This window comes from Anarhichas minor, unplaced genomic scaffold (assembly GCF_050575085.1).
Source record: "Anarhichas minor isolate MPS153535 unplaced genomic scaffold, ASM5057508v1 ptg000030l, whole genome shotgun sequence".
Lineage (NCBI taxonomy): Eukaryota > Metazoa > Chordata > Actinopteri > Perciformes > Anarhichadidae > Anarhichas > Anarhichas minor.
In genome coordinates, this window is record NW_027466476.1 from 3,051,547 (window position 1) to 3,070,094 (window position 18,548).

General features: G+C 43.0%; 3 protein-coding genes across 3 annotated transcripts; 1 reads left to right on the top strand and 2 right to left on the bottom strand.

Moving 5' to 3' along the window:
- Window positions 1-1,368: 1,368 nt before the first annotated feature.
- LOC142964229 (TBC1 domain family member 10A-like) lies at window positions 1,369-10,595 on the bottom strand. Its single transcript, XM_076104453.1, has 9 exons — window positions 9,802-10,595; window positions 8,313-8,412; window positions 6,986-7,093; window positions 6,695-6,801; window positions 6,489-6,603; window positions 5,885-5,950; window positions 5,106-5,295; window positions 4,858-5,012; window positions 1,369-4,066 (listed from the first exon to the last, which is right to left on the bottom strand). The coding sequence occupies exons 1-9, from the start codon at window positions 9,981-9,983 to the stop codon at window positions 3,401-3,403; spliced, it is 1,689 nt and encodes a 562-aa protein (XP_075960568.1). The 5' UTR covers window positions 9,984-10,595; the 3' UTR covers window positions 1,369-3,400.
- Window positions 10,596-10,746: 151 nt separating this feature from the next.
- On the bottom strand, window positions 10,747-15,720 carry sf3a1 (splicing factor 3a, subunit 1). The gene is made up of 16 exons (XM_076104452.1): window positions 15,659-15,720; window positions 15,452-15,534; window positions 14,708-14,817; window positions 14,417-14,618; window positions 14,076-14,327; window positions 13,909-13,983; window positions 13,667-13,817; window positions 13,376-13,572; window positions 13,075-13,192; window positions 12,681-12,988; window positions 12,341-12,583; window positions 12,056-12,257; window positions 11,762-11,916; window positions 11,368-11,469; window positions 11,201-11,272; window positions 10,747-11,110 (listed from the first exon to the last, which is right to left on the bottom strand). Exons 2-16 carry the CDS (start codon window positions 15,497-15,499, stop codon window positions 11,009-11,011), a joined length of 2,337 nt encoding a protein of 778 aa, XP_075960567.1. The 5' UTR covers window positions 15,500-15,534; window positions 15,659-15,720; the 3' UTR covers window positions 10,747-11,008.
- Window positions 15,721-15,835: 115 nt separating this feature from the next.
- On the top strand, window positions 15,836-16,087 carry ccdc157 (coiled-coil domain containing 157). Its single transcript, XM_076104270.1, has one exon. The coding sequence runs from the start codon at window positions 15,836-15,838 to the stop codon at window positions 16,085-16,087; it is 252 nt and encodes an 83-aa protein (XP_075960385.1).
- The last annotated feature ends 2,461 nt before the right edge of the window (window positions 16,088-18,548 follow it).

Here is an 18,548-nt window from a genome sequence, read left to right on the forward strand (position 1 = left end):
TTGGGAAATATACTGAATCAATTTATTTTTTTTTTTTTGCAGAGTTATATGAGAAGATTGATATCACTCTCATACTTATGCTAAATATGTAGCTACAGGGGGGCAAGCAGCCAGTTAGCTTAGCTTAATATAAAGACTGGAAATGGGAACAGATCCATCAGCACCTCTAAAGCCCACTTAGTAAGACCAAAACATTTTCCAGCACATATCCTATTTCTTTTGAATACATTAAACAACCAAGATATCACATGTCAATTAGACTGGCATTCCTAGTCTTTGTGCTAAGCTAACTGGCTGCAGCTTCATAGAGGTGGCCAAGAGTCAATCTTCTCCTCTAACTTTCAGCAAGACAACAAATAACCACATTTCCCCAAATGTTAAACTATTCCTATAAATCATGGCACCCCCATGCCCACACACACACACAGCACCTGTGCAAGTATGCATGTGTGTAGTTATAATAATTTAAGTTAAAAACCTAACGTAACAAATAACAGTGATGTAGAATATGTGTCAATATGTGCTCCAGACGGCCAGGCCAGCACCTTGCGTGGTAGCTCGCTGACATCGATGTGTGTGAAAGGATGAAGGAGAGGAAAATTGTAAAGTGCTCTAAATAAAACACAATATAAATGCAGTCCATTTACTGTATTAATTAATATTAGGTTATTCTCAGAAATAAAATAAGCGGTTTTAACCATAAATGTTGCTCTGTGCTGTAATATATATATATAACATATATATATATTCCACCTCATTTACATAAAGTATCCTGTGATAATCTTTCCATATTTATTCAAGCATCCTTGTACTCTGCACCGTTGCACTTTTATCTCCATTTCATTGTGTTTTATGATCATATATATACTTATATATATTTATATGTGTACATAGCAGTTAAATGTTTATGCTTACCTTTGCTCTATTTTGTTGTCCTTGTTTTCCGTTTGTCTATTTCTGTGTATGTACGTTGAGAGCAACAGAGAAACCGGAGCTAAATTCCTTGTAAGTATTTGCAAACATGGCCAATAAAGCTGATTCTGATATAAACAATATGAACAAACATCAAAAAAGAAATTGAGTATGCTAATTGTTTAAATGTATTTCTGGAGATTTGTTTGAAGGTAAAGCTGTCACCGACCGTAGCTGTGAACTTACTGCACGTCTTACACAAGTTTTAAAACCGTGATTTATCTTCTTCTCAGGGAACCGCAGGCCCTTTGTTACGACGCCCCAGGGTGCCACAGCACCATGCACATAAACCACTGCTTAACTCAGAGGGATAACTCTGGAGCTCCATCTGGTGGTAAAAACTAAATATATAACCAACGTATGGTCATCAATTAAAACAGGCAAAATAAGAAAAGGTTTTATGATGGCTTTAAACAAAGATTTATTTGTAAAGTTTAAACTCATGATGATGCACACTGCCCCATGGTTGTCAAGCATCTCTTTAATAATCCTAATGTGAATGATAAAATAATACCAATCCATCTTTAGAGTAACATTGTCCTACACCTCAAAATATTTAGAGATGTGTCCTCGGTTTATGTAACTGCTGCATAAAATACAGCATTATACATTGAAAAATAGATTTCATTACAAAACAAATTGTTATTTTACATGTATCTACACAATGAGCATTAAATAAAAATATAACATCAGCAAAATGTGAGGTGTGTAATACAAGCAACTAAAGAAAAACTACTGCATACAGGCAAGTGGCTGCTTGTAAATGTGTTAAACCACTCTGCTTGTTATAACTGACCCAACACGTGCATTGCTTAGCAGACTTTTCTTTATATTAATCATATACAAAAACACATCTTACACATGTGCGCTCAAGCTTGTCAAAACTCCCTTTACTTTGTATCATTGTGATGAAAGTTAGAAAACAGACTTGGACCGTCACAAAAAAAGGATTGTCCAATATGCTTTGAAAATAAATGGAAAAGAGAAAAGCCTCACCACCCCTGCATGTCTGCATAGTTCGCAAACAAAAGAGCCAGGTTTTCAAAAAGAGAAATGCTACAAATATCCCAAAGACATGTTGAAATCATTTGCTCCCTCTTGACTGTTCAAACAGAGCACGCCTGGTCACACGTAGCGTTTGTACGTCATCTCAAAACAACAGTCTTGTTCTGCTTTGGAACTTCTAGCATAATATATATATATTTAAAAAAAAAAACAGACCCAACACGCACAAGATCTTCTTGGCTCTAACTGGATATTTGAGCAAAGCCAAGAGGAAGGTCAGCACAATTAGGTGATTTGCACTCGCTCGCTGTCACAGGAAACGCATGCACAAATACACACATTATACAGAATTGCATTTGGCAAGAGACAGCTTTCAGACTGATAAGCTTTTAACAAGGCAGGAATGTGTCATCCAGTGAGGAATGTCCAGTGTGCTCCTCTCTGCTGCCAGAGTAACGGGAGTTACCGCTGCTCTAAAGTGTCTGCAAGTGCCTGGCACAGTGAATATTGGGAGTTAAATCACATATGTTCTACAGACTCTGAAAAACCAAAAAAACAACAACAAAGTGACCATTTGTGCACTAGCAGGGTATGCACAAACAACAAACGTCCTGTTTAAACTGTCCGTTAAATAAGGGTCGTAGGAAAAGACGTGCATGAACACAGTGTCGTGTGACTCGATCTCATGGGTCAATTCAAATTTAAGAACAAAAAACATGAAATGCACAAGCTCCCTTACTGGAAAAAAAAAACAACAACACAAAAACAGAAGCTCAATCTCAGAGTTGTACCTCCCAAAGTTAGTGAATCCTTAAAGGAATCCTATCCCTGCTGTGACCAACGGGGAATGTAACAGCGGAAACCTCTGCCAGGCTGCCCTCTAGTGAACAAAACGCTGAGTGAAAGATAATGGCTTAAGAAGTTGAAAAGCATGGAGTTGGACAATTTACATCCGCCTTCTGCACAGTACGACTAATGAATTCAATAGTGTTGAGTGGAAATGTATAGAAAAGCTGCATCAGCTGCGGCCCCTCATTGTTCTTTAAGTCCCATTTTAAACTTGAAACCACACCGCTATGACGACATGACTTTGCTCCCAATGACTCAGTAACACGTCTCTCTTGCAGACAGAATACTTAAGGTCTGTATAACAGCATCAGGCATCAACAGGAGTTAACATCAGCTTCACATGAAGAAATGGCCTAAGCATCAAAGTAGTTGTACACGTCGCCATGATGCTTTAGTGTATCACAGTAATGTAATAGGCAAAACGGTGTCTAAAATGAATAAATGAATACTAAACAGTCCAACATTAGAATAATAGACCTTGGCAAGGCTGGCTGGTCGTTGGCTGAAGGGTGCTGGTGCTCCGTTGACACACACACACACACACACACACACACACACGCTGACTGCTGTAGAGCTACAGGTATGTATCCTGCTCTGTGCTGCTAAGGCTTTGTGTGGATCGCTTAAGAGGAGATTCTTTGGCACAGGGAAGGTCTGTAGGAGGCGCTTGCTGCTGATGAGATGGGTCTGTTTCAGTCTCCGGCACAGTCTCCGGCACAGTCTCCGGCACAGTCTCCGGCACAGTCTCCGGCACAGTCTCCGGCACAGTCTGTGGCACAGTCTCAGGCACAGTCTGTGGCACAGATTCTGGCACAGTCTGTGGCACAGTCTCCGGCACAGTCTGTGGCACAGTCTGTGGCACAGTCTCCGGCACAGTCTCGTTGCTGACTGGAGGAGGAGCTGGTGGATCTGAAGGGGGCGGTGGAACGTCACTGAGAAGAGAGTATGGATTAGGGATCTCCACAATAGGCTGGGATTTCTTAATGCTGCTCCTCTTCTTCATGCTGATTTTCTTTTCCTTCTTCTTGAGCCGCGGGGTGGGCGGAGGCACCTCAAGTACAATGGTGGGGTTCTGCTGCAGGTCCTGGCGTCTTAGCGGCTCGGACAACATGATGATTCGAGCGCCGTGCATCCTCGGGGGGGATTTGAAATTCAGCTCTCCGCGGCTCTTCTTCCAGCGCTTCAGCTGGGTGTGGTTCTCCCTTTCCACGTCTCGCGCCGTCACCGGCACCTCCAGAATCTGCGACAGGAAAAGACACATCATTAGGTCATAGCTGGAGTCAATTTCATGTTCAATGTATAAATCATTTTCAAAGGAACTGTGTGGGGAAAAGACCAGCCTATTTGCTGGAAAATACAGCAATACAGTTCCTTCCACGTGTTAAAAATGTGAACTTTTTCAGTAAATGCCAAAGGGCCTCAAGGCTGCATGGTCACCCACAGACAAGACAAGCCTTCGTATAAGAGGTGGTATTGTTAGCCTGGACAGAGAGCTTGGCACAGGAACCAGACACTGAGCAGCCAGCGCTCGGGTCAATTTGTCTCTGTATCACTTCAATTCACGCTCTCAAGAGTCTCTACTGTTTCCATGGCTGCATTTCTGAGCACCCAGTGTTCATGACCGCCACAACACTCCACATCTTTAAATGATTATGGCAGTGGAATGTGACTCTGTAGTAGACGACGTTAACAAAAATGGACAAAATATAAGGCAAAATATCATCGATGAACTAATCGACAACACTTACTGTATTTAGGTTGTTTATATGAGTGAATAGACCCACAACAACTGAAGAAAACAATATGCATGGCCCAGCCTATATAGACCAGCCCTTGTGTGACATAATTCTTTCAGTATTTTGATATATTCAACTAATTTAACTCCTCCTGCACCTGGTGGAGGTTGAGAATTTCATGCATGGACAATTAAGCAGGGTGAATGTTTCCCAACAAGGCACTTGCACACATGCATTCTGGTTTAAGACTCGTCTCCCTCGTCAGGGCACCATGTTGCTGCCCCTCTGCTGTTACCTCTCGGACCAGGAAGCCCTCCTGCATGTATCGAGGCTCTATGGCCCTGAGAAGCTCCATGGTTTCATACTGGCCCTGGCAGGCCTTCAGCTTCTCCCGGCTCCCCAGCATGCACTTCAGAAGCACCAAACCCACACGAAGGATTATCTTCACTCCTGGGAGAGGGAGAAGAGTCAGGACCAGTGTGAAGAAGTTCTACCTACAACATCTGGTCTCACTGCAACGACAGTGCTACGAGCCGTCGTTACCGTCACAGAGGAACATGTCCCAGACACGCAGCACAGAGGCCCAGGGCAGCGTCCTGGAGAAGGCACACATAAACCACTCCGTCATGTAGAGGATGGGGTCAATCTTGTGTTTCTCCAGATGGCGGAAGGCTAGTGGGGAGACGCGTCGCAGCAGAGCAAACAGGATCTCTCCATCTAACTGTATAGCTTCCTGAAAGAGACACAGGTAGGAAAGCATTAACAGGGAAAACAAAAGCCATTGTACTCTCTATTGTCGGGGCTGAAACCTGATACGCATGTAGATATTCAAGCAGTCCAAATGCGTCATGTTGCTGGAAACACAATTAATAAGTCTTGTTTCCAGTTTAAATGAATTACATAGTAAGAACACAATAACGCTGAACAGTAATCAACAGGAAAAATGTATCACGCAAGATTGTTTACTTGTGTTGTGATGCAATCATAAATTATGGTCTGACAAGACTGACAACGCCTATTGGTTTCATCAGCGAGTTATGACACTCACACTGTGACCACTGCAACAACAAAATGTTAATCTGGGTTATAGTTACACGCAAAGTCAGATGATCTCTCTCTCTCTCTCTCTCTCTCTCTCTCTCTCTCTCTCTCTCTCTCTCTCTCTCTCTCTCTCTCTCTCTCTCTCTCTCTCTCTCTCTCTCTCTCTCTCTCTCTCTCTCTCTCTCTCTCTCTCTCTCTCTCTCTCTCTCTCTCTCTCTCTCTCTCTCTCTCTCAACACCTGGTGATGTCATCGTGCATGCTTGTATGTGTCTCAATCTTACCAGGCCAGGACTGTAGTAGCCAGGAAGGTACTTCTCACAGATTTGGACCAGCCCCCAGAAGGCATCCTGTGGAAACAAATACAGATGACGTCAGGAAACCCAGTAGAAGCGTTAGTTTCACAGGACATTTCTGCATGCTCACAAGGAAAGCAGGCTCATACTGGAAATGTTAACTTATCTAGCCACTTATAATAAAGCACTTTGGATACGTGGCATAACATACATGTCCGGGGTTTGCACAATTTTACAGACATTTATCTGAGTTTTATGGCTGTGAATTAGAAAACCTACATCTACAGCCCAAAAAGGTCACCATGACTAGAGTCATGATGTTCTAACTATTATTCAGTCTCTTGAGCAGCGCCAAGATTTATCTCCAGATGACATCATCTGTACAGTCCGTCTCTGTGCTGTTCAGATTAAAATAGACTCGTCTAAGGTCATAAATTAAGACAGAGCTGTAAAATGTAATTAAAAAAAACAACGTGTGATTTCTATTCACGGGTTGGATTTTTCTTTCAAAGACCAAGATATTAACAAGCCTTACAACAAATAAACTTCAGTACACAGTAGTTTATACGGCGTCTGTGGTGGAGGGATGTACCTCAGCAGGCATGTGCATAAGCAACACAGCAGCGATGGGGGCCTGAGCCTGGCAGTATCCCTCCTCTGGTCTGTACAGAGTGTAGGCCTTAAGCACACGGAACAGGTCCTGCTGCCTGCGGAGCGTCAAAACACCAATACTCAATCAAAACAGGACCGTGGCATCAATCCCAGTCTGTAATGTCACATCATGTTCAGACAGCGTACCCGTGTCCTCCCCGAGACACAAACATCTCATGGAAAGGAAACTGTCGATGGAGGTCTTTCTCGATCACATCTACCCATTTGGGGTCTCCAGGCTGGCTATCCAGCTCCTGACGACACACACAGAGGACACAGTGAGATCTCTTTATTACACACGAACAATTCAGGGTTCTCAACCAAAGACGTAACCCACAGTTTCAGTAGCAATTTCTAAAGAAATTTAAACAAGAAGAGAGCCCAAGTACAGCATAGATGAAGCTGCACAGATGGAAGTGAAACAGAAAACTCTCTGACCTGAAACTTTCCTTGGTTCTGCTCTTTCTTCACCTTGCCTCCCGACAGGTAGAGCCATGCACGGCCTCGGAGAGCAGGAGGGATTCCTTTCTGGCACCGCAGCCTCACCTGAGCCACAGAGAAACAAATCACCAAATAAAGCAGCATAGAGAAGGAAACTAGTGTGACAATGGCTTGTCACAAGTCAAGAAAGGCTGGTGCTGTATGCACAGTCTGTGGGAAAAGCACTGGACCCATCACTTGTTATCGGTTCCTTTTCTTGAATACACGCGAGTTATCTGTTTAAGACACCGAGTAACAGCTCACCGTCTGCTGTGAAAAATGCCTATTGACAACATTTACCAAGATTAACTGGAAAAGTATTTGTAGCTTCTATTTGATCAAAGACCCGTTAGATCTGCCATTCATGCACATTGTAATTACAGAAATTCTACCGAGATACTTCCTCGTTTCTTTGCTTGGCATTGTATCTGAGGAGGAATGTAGTGGCCTTAATAGACCCAATCTATGTAACGTACTTACTGTGTACAGTGGTGCACAAATACATTTCTTAGAATACCTCAAGCATAACTTGGGCAGGGTGTCAAAGTAGCAGTGAAGCTATAATCTGTCATATAGAGTCACAGGCCACCTTTGACGCAATAGATTGGTTGAACGAACACTGGTGTTGGTTTGAGTTGCATTACAATTTCTGGATTCTATTGTTTTTTTATTCTGATATGAAGCTTGCACACTTCCCCCAAGGAGGGTGAGCTGTAACATTATTACGAACGAAGAGAGCACAATAAGGGATCAGACACTCTGACCTAGTCAGGTATTTGACAGGGTCTCGCAGCTCAAACACACCGTTTCTTCTTCCTGTGAGGAAAAACTGTCCCATGCATTTAAGTACAGCTATATTTTATCCTCACGGCACCTTTATTACATGGTAGTCTGTCTCAGAGGAGGTCACCACGGCCCCGCCCTGAATCTGAGACTGTCAATTTGTCACATGGGGCGTTAAAGGGATGGGTTGTGTCCTGCCCTGCTGCTGACTCATGGAAACAAGGTGAAATTGCGGCTCTGTGCTGAATTTCTGAGTGCTTCACACAGAACCAGCTAGGCAAGTGAAGCTGCTAATAATGTGTCATGTATACAAACTACTCAGGATTGATAGTTTTGCAGCATGGACACAATGGGTGTAAAGCTGAGATATTGGCTTTCAAAAAAGGTTTTAAAACAAAAAAAACAAAAGCACAAACTCAGGTCTGGCCTAACCACATGGCTACGAAACATACAAACGTGACATTTGACATTTTGTGTTATTGCGTGAATACTTGGTGCTGACCTTATTGAATCTCTTGATCATCCACTTATCCCAGTGGCTGAGCATGTCCAGCCACTTCACCTCCCTTTGCCTGAGCACCTGTGGGTCTAAATCCTGAGCTCTGGGGACGCAATGGAGGAAAGGAAGGGAAGATAAAGTTCATATTTTGTCACATTAATTCAACATTAAACCAAATGAGACTGAACAACAGCTGAGGAAAAAGCCAGTGTAATTTCAAATAAAGGAAAGTCTGAAATAAACATTTGAATTGGCCGAACGTAAATAGGCGGTGTGTTGGGAGGGTGTGACAAAAACAAACAAAACAAATCCCCAGTTCATCTTTCTGAGTGTATCATCAGATCTGCATGGGTGGCCATTGCTCGTATGCAGTCAGTAAGCTACGCACCTTGTTTTGAGGAGACTATAAAAGACACAAACTCAGATCGAGTCAATTTAATGGCAAAGCCTGTTAGACCTCAAAGATCTGCAGGATTTGACTGTTTTGTGATGCAATTTAACTTCAAAAAAAACTTAAGGGACCGCACATAACATTCTCAAGCAGAAAAAGAAAACGTAGGCAAGTCTAACCTACATTATGAATGAGGTCTGATGCTTTACTCGGGTATGTCATTATCTCATCAACACAAGCCTGTAATCGTAGGGTTCAAACGTCTTCAAAGACAGCTTTGTCAAACTTGGGAAAGCCCTCTTACAGTTAAAAAAAAAAAAAGAAAGGTTGTAGGCTATATGTTGGGGATCAGTACAACAATATGTTATTCTCCAGCTTCAGCTTCTAAAGACCTTAAGCAATGATGAGTTACCTTCAAATCACTGCCACACAGTGTAAGTTAAAGCCTGGATTTGTGACCACCTATAAAACGGTGAGCCAAAAGAGGCCCTCCAGTAACGGGGCACCAGAACTGTGGCTCCAAGTCTGCCAAAACTCCAGAAAACAGGAAGCTCCCAGCCAACCAGTGCTTGGCACAACTTACACTCACTCCTTCCACTATTTCAGTGCTGTGGGTTTAAGGCCCCCAGTGAAAAAGGGAAGAAAGAGAGGCCTTCTTAGGAAAAACACAAAAAAACAAGTGCAACTTGTTTCAAAGGCAATCAAATAACAAAACAGCATGGTGTGAATTGTTTCTTCAAGCTTTTCCTACACACGAAAATAAGTAAAATATCTATGAAAAAGTAGTTTACATGACGGAATGATGATTAAAAACATGCTACATGTTGTCTTAATCTGCTTGCCTCCAGCTTTTATATTTGTCATATTGGGTGAGGCAAACACTGGGCATAAACAGGACATTGTGCCACGCAGCTGGTCGCGAGCTCTGTCGTGCAGAAGACACGAACTAGCATAATGTGTGGGGTGTAATCACAGGTAGATTAACTGCTACATTTTGACCATTGTCTGCACTTTAGCTGAAGTGGAATAAAACATAATCTAGTTTGCAGTTTTTATGTAATTTAGATGAGACGTCACTGGCAGGAGTTGAGAGAAACTTACGATTCCTCCGTGTGCTGCTGTGCCCCACCAATGAATCCATATTTATCGGTTTGTCTGTCGCTGGTGAATCCGTTGATCTCCGAGTCTGATCCCAACGAGGTTTCATCGTCCATGCGACTGCTGCCGATAGTCCGGATGCTCATCGTGTCCAACGATTGACGGCCGTTCTCTATTCTGGCCATGGTAGCGAGAGAGAGCTAGCTGGCTAGCCAGGATAGCTAACGTCAGCGGAGCTAATGTTGACAGCCCAAAGTCAGACCTGTTCCTCTGGATATGTTGTCGAGCTCAACCGCATCGACGCCATGATTCTTGGACGCGAGTTAAAACTTCCCCCAACTACTGTTCCGTCTATAACTGTTATGCTTTTAACCGTCAGGCATCAAATAGGTTAAGAGTTAAGCTAGCGAGGTAAACTTTAACGCTTATTCTGATTTAACATTAGCTAGCTAATGGTGGGCTGCTAACGTAAAGTTAGCCTTAAAAAGCTAGTGCTCAACACAATCCACAACTATTGTTATGACGATCCTACCTTTAACAGACTAACCCGGTATTGTCAGCTTGTATTTCATAGTTAGACATGAACTAACTATGCTGGATGGTAAACAAACTAGTTTATCAGGACGTCTTGACTCGCTGTCCTGTCATCCAGTGAGCCGGACAGATTTAGTCTCGACCAAGTCTTCAGTCCGGGGTTGGTACGGGTACCCCTAGTGGCTGCCTTAGAAAGTAAATCTAGTGTCTGGAAAAACAATACGCTAGGCCACATGCACTTCATATAATCTTAAATGTCCAAGTAAACCACCATTTTAGTCTAGACTAACCATTCACTGTTGTATTTAGTCTACATCACTAATGATGGTGCATCAGAGCACGTGGCCTGCATTAATCACATTAACTAGTTGCTAACCTTACACACCATGAAGCAACAAAAAGTAAATTTTTTTTTTTTATTCCTTTATTTAGCATTATGTGTCTCTACACGTTGTTACAAGTTACTATATACTGTATATCATCATGAAGAAATCAAGAGCTGAACCAATAGTGTGAAGCCAGTACAGTACAACTCATTTAGCATTCTGAGGGGACAATTAAGAAAAAGACCACAACCACATTATAATTTTTGAAAATTGTCATTAAACTAAAATTACATGACAAGAGTGAGTGAAAAACACATTCACATGTAAAATATTTCTTCTTGCTGCATGGCTCACTTCTTTCTTCCGCCTCTCTCCTTCAGTGCCAGGTGAATGACCGCGCCGTTGCTCATGTTGTAATAAGCCAGGGAGTTGGAATCTTTAATGAAAATGCCCTAAAAGGAACAAAGAAATACAATGTATTATTCTAGAAGTCAGATTAAAAAGGTTAAAAAAGGAAACGTAAGATTAAAATAACAGTTTACCTCAAACTGTAACTTCTGTTTCCCTGCTGGCATGCCCGTAGCTTCATGGATTTTGACTTTAATAACAGACACCTGTGGAGACATTGCATTTGCAGATCCATAAGAATGCAGTTGGTGCACTGGCTTACACTTAAAAACACGGAAACAATAAGCCACCATTTGCAAACCTGATCTGTGAGCGGGACAGTGAAATTCAGCACTTGGCCATTCAGCTTCCATTCGGTCTTGTCCTGCATGTTGGGTACCTGTACTTTAACTGCCACGGGACCCTGGAGAGGAAAAAAAAGACATCATGGTTTAAGCTAAGACTATCTGTAATAAAGAGATTGGTTTATCAATGAAATCTAGGAATATTGAACATATACCTAGACCTACTTTACTTATATATTCATCACTTTGATTTGGTTGTTCCTCTGTAATCTGTATATTTAAACCCCTGCCTATATTTGTCTCTAATAAAAAGTTTGAATCCTGTATTTTGAATTCTGTCTAAACGCAGATCGCAGATTTCACCATTAACTATTAGAAATAAACAAACAACATTTCACTGCTCTAACAAACCTTATTTCTGCGAAGGAACTCCTCCTCTGGCATAAGGTTGTCCTCGGTCTTCATCTTCTTGTTGACTGGCTCATCATCATGAGGTGGCGGTGGGTGGGATGGTTGTGCAGGAGCAGAGCTCGGGGGTTGTGGTACTGGAGGGGCAGGGACAAATGCTGAAAGAAAAAAAAACAGTTATTTCAATTTAAAATGATAATGAGGAGGCCTATGTGGGAAAGGGTTCCCTTAATGTCCCAAATATTTGCATATTTATTTTGAATGTCAGGGATAAGTGTACGGAAACCGTCATCTTACCAGTTGGAACAACCATGGGAGGTGGTCTGGGGGCCATAATGTGAGGTCCCGATGGCTGCATGGGGACCACATTGATGCGGGGAGCAGGAATCATGGGAGGCATTGAGGCTATAACTTGTCCTGAAGCAAGGCGCACCACAGGAGCCATAGGTCTTGGAATTACAGGTACAGCAGACAGGAGAGTGGTGCGCACTGATCCCATCTGTTTACAATCAACACATTAGTGAGGTATTAGTTTTAGAATTAAATTGAATTACAAATAAACTGTTTTTTTAAGTTACTTACAGAGTGGGGTGGGCGAGGCATCATCATTTGGTGACTGGGTTTAGGCATACCCATTTGGGAGGGCATGGGAGGCTGGTGATGAATATCACTCGGCTTGCTTGGGCCAATTTTCTCCTTGGTGTCGTCCTCTCCCACCAGTCCTTTGGCCTTGTGAATGGCTTCGATCTGCTCTTGCAGGGTGATGTTGGCCTGAGCCGCCTGCTGGGTACGAGCCATGCTTCCCGAGTGGCCATCCCAAGTAACCTGGTAACATGGAAAGAGAAAAAAAACGTACTGACTCAGAACCTCAGGAATTCCTGTAACCCCTTACTGTGTAATATAAACCCATGACTGTACCCACCTTCTCCTCTGGCTTCTGGATTTCTTCTTCACCGATCTTCTTACCGATGGCTGTCTCTTCCACACCAAAGATATCTGTTCGCCTCTCAGCCAGTTGTTTCAAGCTACTCTCGATATCCAAACCAGGAGCGTAGACCTCATCTTCGGTCTGTCTCTCCCTGATGCTGCGGTCCCTTTGTTCCAGCCAGCGCGGATCCAGCAGACCAATACGCATGTGCTCTTGCATTTTGCTGGCTTGGATCTTCTCACCAGTAATTGGTGAGATGAGGTACTCATCTGGAGTTATGATTGAGGGTGGAGGCTTGGAAGCTGTAAGGAAAAGATGGCTTGAGATCAACACACTGTACAGCTTGTTATGCAATTGGTATTCCCTCATCTAAGGGAGCATGCGTTACCTTTGGGATCGTAGTCTTTGCGAATGATGACCTGGTCTGGAGTCGGGGGCAGTGGGGGTGGCATAGGGTTGTCTGGTGGCAATGGAGCCTTCATGCCATCATCGTCATCATCAGATCCCTAAAGAAAGCAGGAGGGGGTGGATATAATAATATGATGTTACCAGCACTTATTTTTTATTAATTTTTTAAGCAGAGGGTCAGAAAACACAAGTATTTAGCTGGATGAAAATGAAATGGGGGCAGCCTGCGATTGGTCAAGGATCAACAGTTTACAAGGATTCATTTCTTCATAATTTCTTACCTCATCCATGTCCTGCACTTGTGTGTCTTGATCAGGCTGTGAGGGCTGGCCTTCGGCCCGGACCTCCCGCTCATCGTCGTCATCCTCACTCTCAACCTCCATCTCCACCTCCTCACTCTCGCCATACTTCTCATAGCGCTCTTGGATGAGGATGCGAGCGCCAAGCTCCTCTGGTGTGGTAGGTGGGGGGAAGTGGCCTGGGGGAAATAGAGATGCCAGTAAACATAAATTATTCTAGCTACATTTAGGGGGTTACATGTTTAATAATTATAATAATTGTGGATATATTACCTTGTTCGTTGGGCTGGAAATCCACCGTCTCAACCACTACAAAGTCATGCCAGTCAATTTGGGCATACGCCACACGTTCTTTCTCCCTTTCCTCCTCCTCCTTCTTTCTCTCGCGCTCCTGGAACTTTGCCCACTCAACACGGTACTTCACCTGATGGTTGTGCAGAAAGACAGCTGCTTAACATGTGCAACGTGCTATTAAGTGCTTACTCTGAGAAACAGTCACAGTTTAAGGGGATTACCTGGTCCATAACCTCTCTGGGATTCTCAGCCTCTCTCTTCAGCTTGGCCAGAAGGCCTTTGGGAGGGATCAGAATCTACACGTTGTGAGACAAATCAAAACAGAGTTTAGCATCCCCTCCCAAACATACAATAACGGTAATATCAGAGGATCAATTTGTGCGGTCACCTTTGTGTACTGCTCAACCAGTTTGGTGAAGTAGTTGAAAAGGCTGTGCTGTGGCCGCAGAAAGTCAAACTGGTAGTTCCTCTGTTCTTTCTGCATAAGCTGAGTAAGAAACTGGCGGCCATTGCGAGCAACAAACTGGGCAGTGAGTTTGACAACATCGAGATCAAATGCTGAGATTGATGGAGGATCCGCAATGAACTCGTACTCAGGAGGTGGTTCTTTGGGGACAACCGTCTCTTGAATCACCTGCGCCTAATGACAATTACAAAGGTACATTAGTAACAAATATCCATTAAAAAGGACATGAAAAAAACCACGCAGATTAAAATGCTGTGTCTTACTTTCTGAAGCTGTTGAGCTTGCAGCATGGCCTGCTGCATAACCTTGGGCACGGCTGCAGATGGTTCCTGTCCTTTGCCCTCCTTAAATTCATTGACTTTGTGACGGTAGTAGGCATGGTACGGGTCATTTGGGTTGAGGAAATTAAACTTTGGATTGTTGATTTCATTCTGACGGATTCTTGCTTCAAACTCTGGTCCATTCCTGTTCAATGACAAGGAATTTGTTTAGTCATAGACATACAATCCATTGAAGACTGCAGCTGTATAAAAGACACACGTGGAGTTACCAACCTGGCAACAAAGCTGGCTGTCTTGTCAACGATGTTTCGAACCTCAGGAGGTGGATAAATGATACCAACGATGGGTTTAGTAGCTGGGGTTTCTTCTACTGGAGCCTCATTCTGTTGGCATAATTCATATTTGTTAGGCATTTGTAATATGCAAGATAAAAAAATATAAGAATCCTATTAACTATCACTCACTACCAACACAATAGCTTCAACCTTCACCCAACTTGCATAACATTAACCTCCCTTACCGCTTGTAGCGTCATGCCATGCATACGGATTTAAGTTTAATTAGCAGATGTTTTGAACTATCTGTTGGTCATTATGTCCCCACCCCAATAAATAGAGGAACATTTAACTTGCGGCACATTTCAGTATGAATAACATTTGAAAAATGCACAGCCAACATAATATCCCTTCTACAAAATACTTTTCGGGTTACTGTAGACAATGCAGATGTCGCTGTAAAAGTTGAAAGTTTCAGGGGCTAACGTACAATTGTTTCAAAACGTAAAATTGCGTTTTAGTTAAAGCTAACGTTAGCGATGTGCGTGAATTGACCCTGAAAGCTAACTCCAAGCTAACAGGAGTTACGCCTTGTGGCGATTATCCAAAATAGACGTCAACGTTACCTACTCTGCAATTCACGTTCATTGACAAATTTCACAGCAAAAAGTTAATTGTTCACCAGTTCCCCCACTCACAAACAGTATGCCAGCTACATTGCTAGCATGAGCTAACTCGTCACCTTGTTGTTGGGCTCCGGCTGAACGATTTGAACAGGCCCAGGCGGCATGGCGAAGTCTTTTTTTGGGGAAAACTGGAAGTAACCTGCAAACACCAAACCAACAAAAAGAGTTATGTATTTAACATACACCGATTATACTATATATTTAGCTAGAAACGCAATCTATAACAACTTAAAGTCTAAATTTGCTGTAGTTGGAACACGTACTGCCTCGCGCTTTTGTTGACCCAATAGAGACGTATTACTTCCGGACACACGCCGCAAAGCATTATGGGAGTTGTAGTACTTTTGCAGGTTGCCGAGGAGATGTGATGCCAACAAGCTACACATCCTCGCCCTCATTGCTGTGTCGGACAGAAACAAACATAAGCTATCTTGTCAGATATGAGTCAGTTCTTGGGTCGTCAGGACTGCATCGAAAGCCTCCGAAGAGACGTCGTCGACCTTCAAGGTGCGATTCTGGACGTCTTCTCCAGAACTGGACCGGTCCGCTTTTCCTCGTGGAAGTTCCCCGATAAACTCTCCTGTCACCTGGACATGGGAACTCTACTGGAGCGATATGACTTTGTGGATGGGAAGGATGCATTCAATCAACACTCCCACATTGTGTTATTGGAGCTGGTGATTGACAGGTAATACACACATCAAATTAACAAATAGTTATTTATTGAATATTTACTGAAACATAACTTGCCTTTTCTCTCTCCTTTCGCTGAAGACTACTGCTTCTTCTACAAAGCTTCAATGCGTATGTTGAGCAGATTAGGTGCAGCCACAGGAGAGAACAAACCCAGCACAGAGGTCTGTCAGTCGGTCTTGTTGTCAGAAACTATTGGAGTAATTTTGTTCAGTTTGCCAACCTAAAGGTAGGGACATTGATTTATTTAAATGAAAATAAACATGTAAAAAGTATACCAATAGAGAATGGACAGATCTCTTTACTTTTTATGCTTTCTTTTTTATTTTAGGGGACATACAAAGACATCAAGAAACAAACAAAAGCAAAGCCATTTGACTCTGATGGGACAGAGACAGTGTCACCGGTCTCCCCCCAAATGAGCACAAGCAGACATTCCTTATCTTCTTGGTCTTCAACAAGCTCCTTTAAGTTTTTGCCACAGAATCATGTACCTCCCAGTGCTACCAACAACACCCCGTGCTATCCTAAAGTTTACAGCCACAACGTAAGCTGCCAGACTGTTGAATCATCCCTTGTTCCTTGCAGTGCATGCCACCAAGTGCAATCTACTTTGATAAAAACAGGGCATGCCTTGGTGGAACTGCTTCAGAGTGAGAGCCTGCCCTCATCGCTGCAGCCACTCTCAGTAGCTGTGGAAGACACCCTGGAGCTGGGACATATGACAGCAGGCGATGTCGCCCAGTGGGCCAATGAGCAGCTAAGAGACATGCGCCGGCTGGAAAAACATCTTGTAGATGTGCGGGGTACTGTGGAGCCTCTTAAAGATAGACTAGCAGAGGCAGAAGCTGAGCGGGAGAGATTCAGGTCTCAGCTGGAAGGTAAACGGAAGGAGTTCAAGGAAGAGATGGAAAAACACCAAGTGAACACAGTCCAGCTGGAGTTTTCACTGAGGAAAGCACAAAGATCCATGAAAGAAACAGAGCAAAGGCTGCAAAAGGAGCAACGACAACTCAAGAGAGGTGCGTAAACGTCAAAAATGAATATGATGGGAACTCATTGCAATCAGATACTATATCTTTAATATTTTTGTAACAGAAACATTGTGCTTGGAGGAGAGTAATTCCGGACTGAAAGAGAAAGTAGCAGTGCAGCGTGATGCATTACAGGCACTTGGTAAGGACATAATATTCAGGTACAGGTACTAAGACAACAAAATACATTTCTCTTACTTACTTAAAATAACCTTGTATGCTGTTGTTTGATGGATCATTTTATTATGCGGTAGAACGAGAATCGAATGTGCTGCAGGATAAATTGAGGACCTTGCACATAGAGGAAGAGGCCTGTTGCAAACTACAGCAAAGGATCCATCAGTTAGAGAGTCAAATCTCTGAAACTCAACTTCATCTTGACAAAGAGAATGCCAAGTACCACAGCGCTTGTCGTCAGCAAGAGGTCAGTGACATCACTTACTAATTATTTTTAGCTTGAGTCCGTGACGGTATTTAAATTGGTCTATACAGTTCTTTGTGTGTGTGTGCATCTAGTCAATGCAGGCAAAGCAAAAGTCTTTGTTAGAGAGAGTTGATGGTCTCGACGAAGAGTGTGAAGAGCTGCAGAGGCAGTTGTTGGAGAGGGAGGAGAGACAGATTGACCTTCACAATCAGCTGCAACAGATGACAGAGGAGAAGGATCAAATGCAGGCCCAATTTGCTCAGCAGCAGGTATATTGGAGTTCTTGAGTGCATCTTTACATTTCATAATAAAGACTTTTTAACCTAGTGGTTTATGCTGTGATGCTTCTTTCCAACAGGACCTGTGTTTGGAGTTCCAAAAGGAGAAGCAGACCCGGGAAACATACACATGCGAGCTAAAGAACAGTGTGGCAGAGCTAAAGGAGTATGTGCAAGCTTTGAAGGAGAGAGAGAGGCTGTTGGTGGCTTTCCCAGAGCTCAGCCCTCAGGCCCAACCAAAGAGTATGACAGTGATGCAATATTTGTCTATACAATATTAACATTTTGCATGAGTCATCCACTGGCTGACAGCCTAATTGAATGTAAATAAAACTCGCTCAGTACTGTTTACACTCCTCTCGAGCACCAGACAGCTACCCTTTTCTTTGGAATGCACACAAACATGTATCCAGTCATTTATTTCCCAACTGCTTCTTTTTTTAGTCGTGCAGTCATGTTTTAAGTGTTTAAATGTTGTTCATTGTATGTTTCTAGGTACAGGAAATGTGGAGCAACAATTGCAGGCAAATAACTTGCGCATAAAAATTCTGGAGCAAGAAAACACAACCCTGTACACCAGCCTTGTGAAACTGAGGCAAAGAGCACAACATAATGCCACCAGGGTAAGTGGATGAACATATGTGAATTGGTGTGTATTACACATTAACTCTCATTCATCTGCTACATGTTGGTTTTGTGGATGTTGAAATTTGCATTAGACTGT

Bases quoted from the DNA above. Each gene is read 5' to 3' on its own strand.
- LOC142964229 (XM_076104453.1), bottom strand. From the start codon at position 9,983: ATGGCCAGAATAGAGAACGGCCGTCAATCGTTGGACACGATGAGCATC. The intron at 7,094-8,312 runs GTCAGCACCAAG...TCTGTGGCTCAG, and splicing joins TGATCAAGAGATTCAATAAG to GTGAGGCTGCGGTGCCAGAA. The intron at 4,067-4,857 runs GTAACAGCAGAG...TTCCTGTCGCAG, and splicing joins AGGGCTTCCTGGTCCGAGAG to ATTCTGGAGGTGCCGGTGAC.
- sf3a1 (XM_076104452.1), bottom strand. From the start codon at position 15,499: ATGCCGCCTGGGCCTGTTCAAATCGTTCAGCCGGAGCCCAACAACAAG. The intron at 12,989-13,074 runs GTAACGCATGCT...TTTTCCTTACAG, and splicing joins CAAAGACTACGATCCCAAAG to CTTCCAAGCCTCCACCCTCA. The intron at 11,917-12,055 runs GTAAGATGACGG...TTTTTCTTTCAG, and splicing joins TCCCATGGTTGTTCCAACTG to CATTTGTCCCTGCCCCTCCA.
- ccdc157 (XM_076104270.1), top strand. From the start codon at position 15,836: ATGAGTCAGTTCTTGGGTCGTCAGGACTGCATCGAAAGCCTCCGAAGA.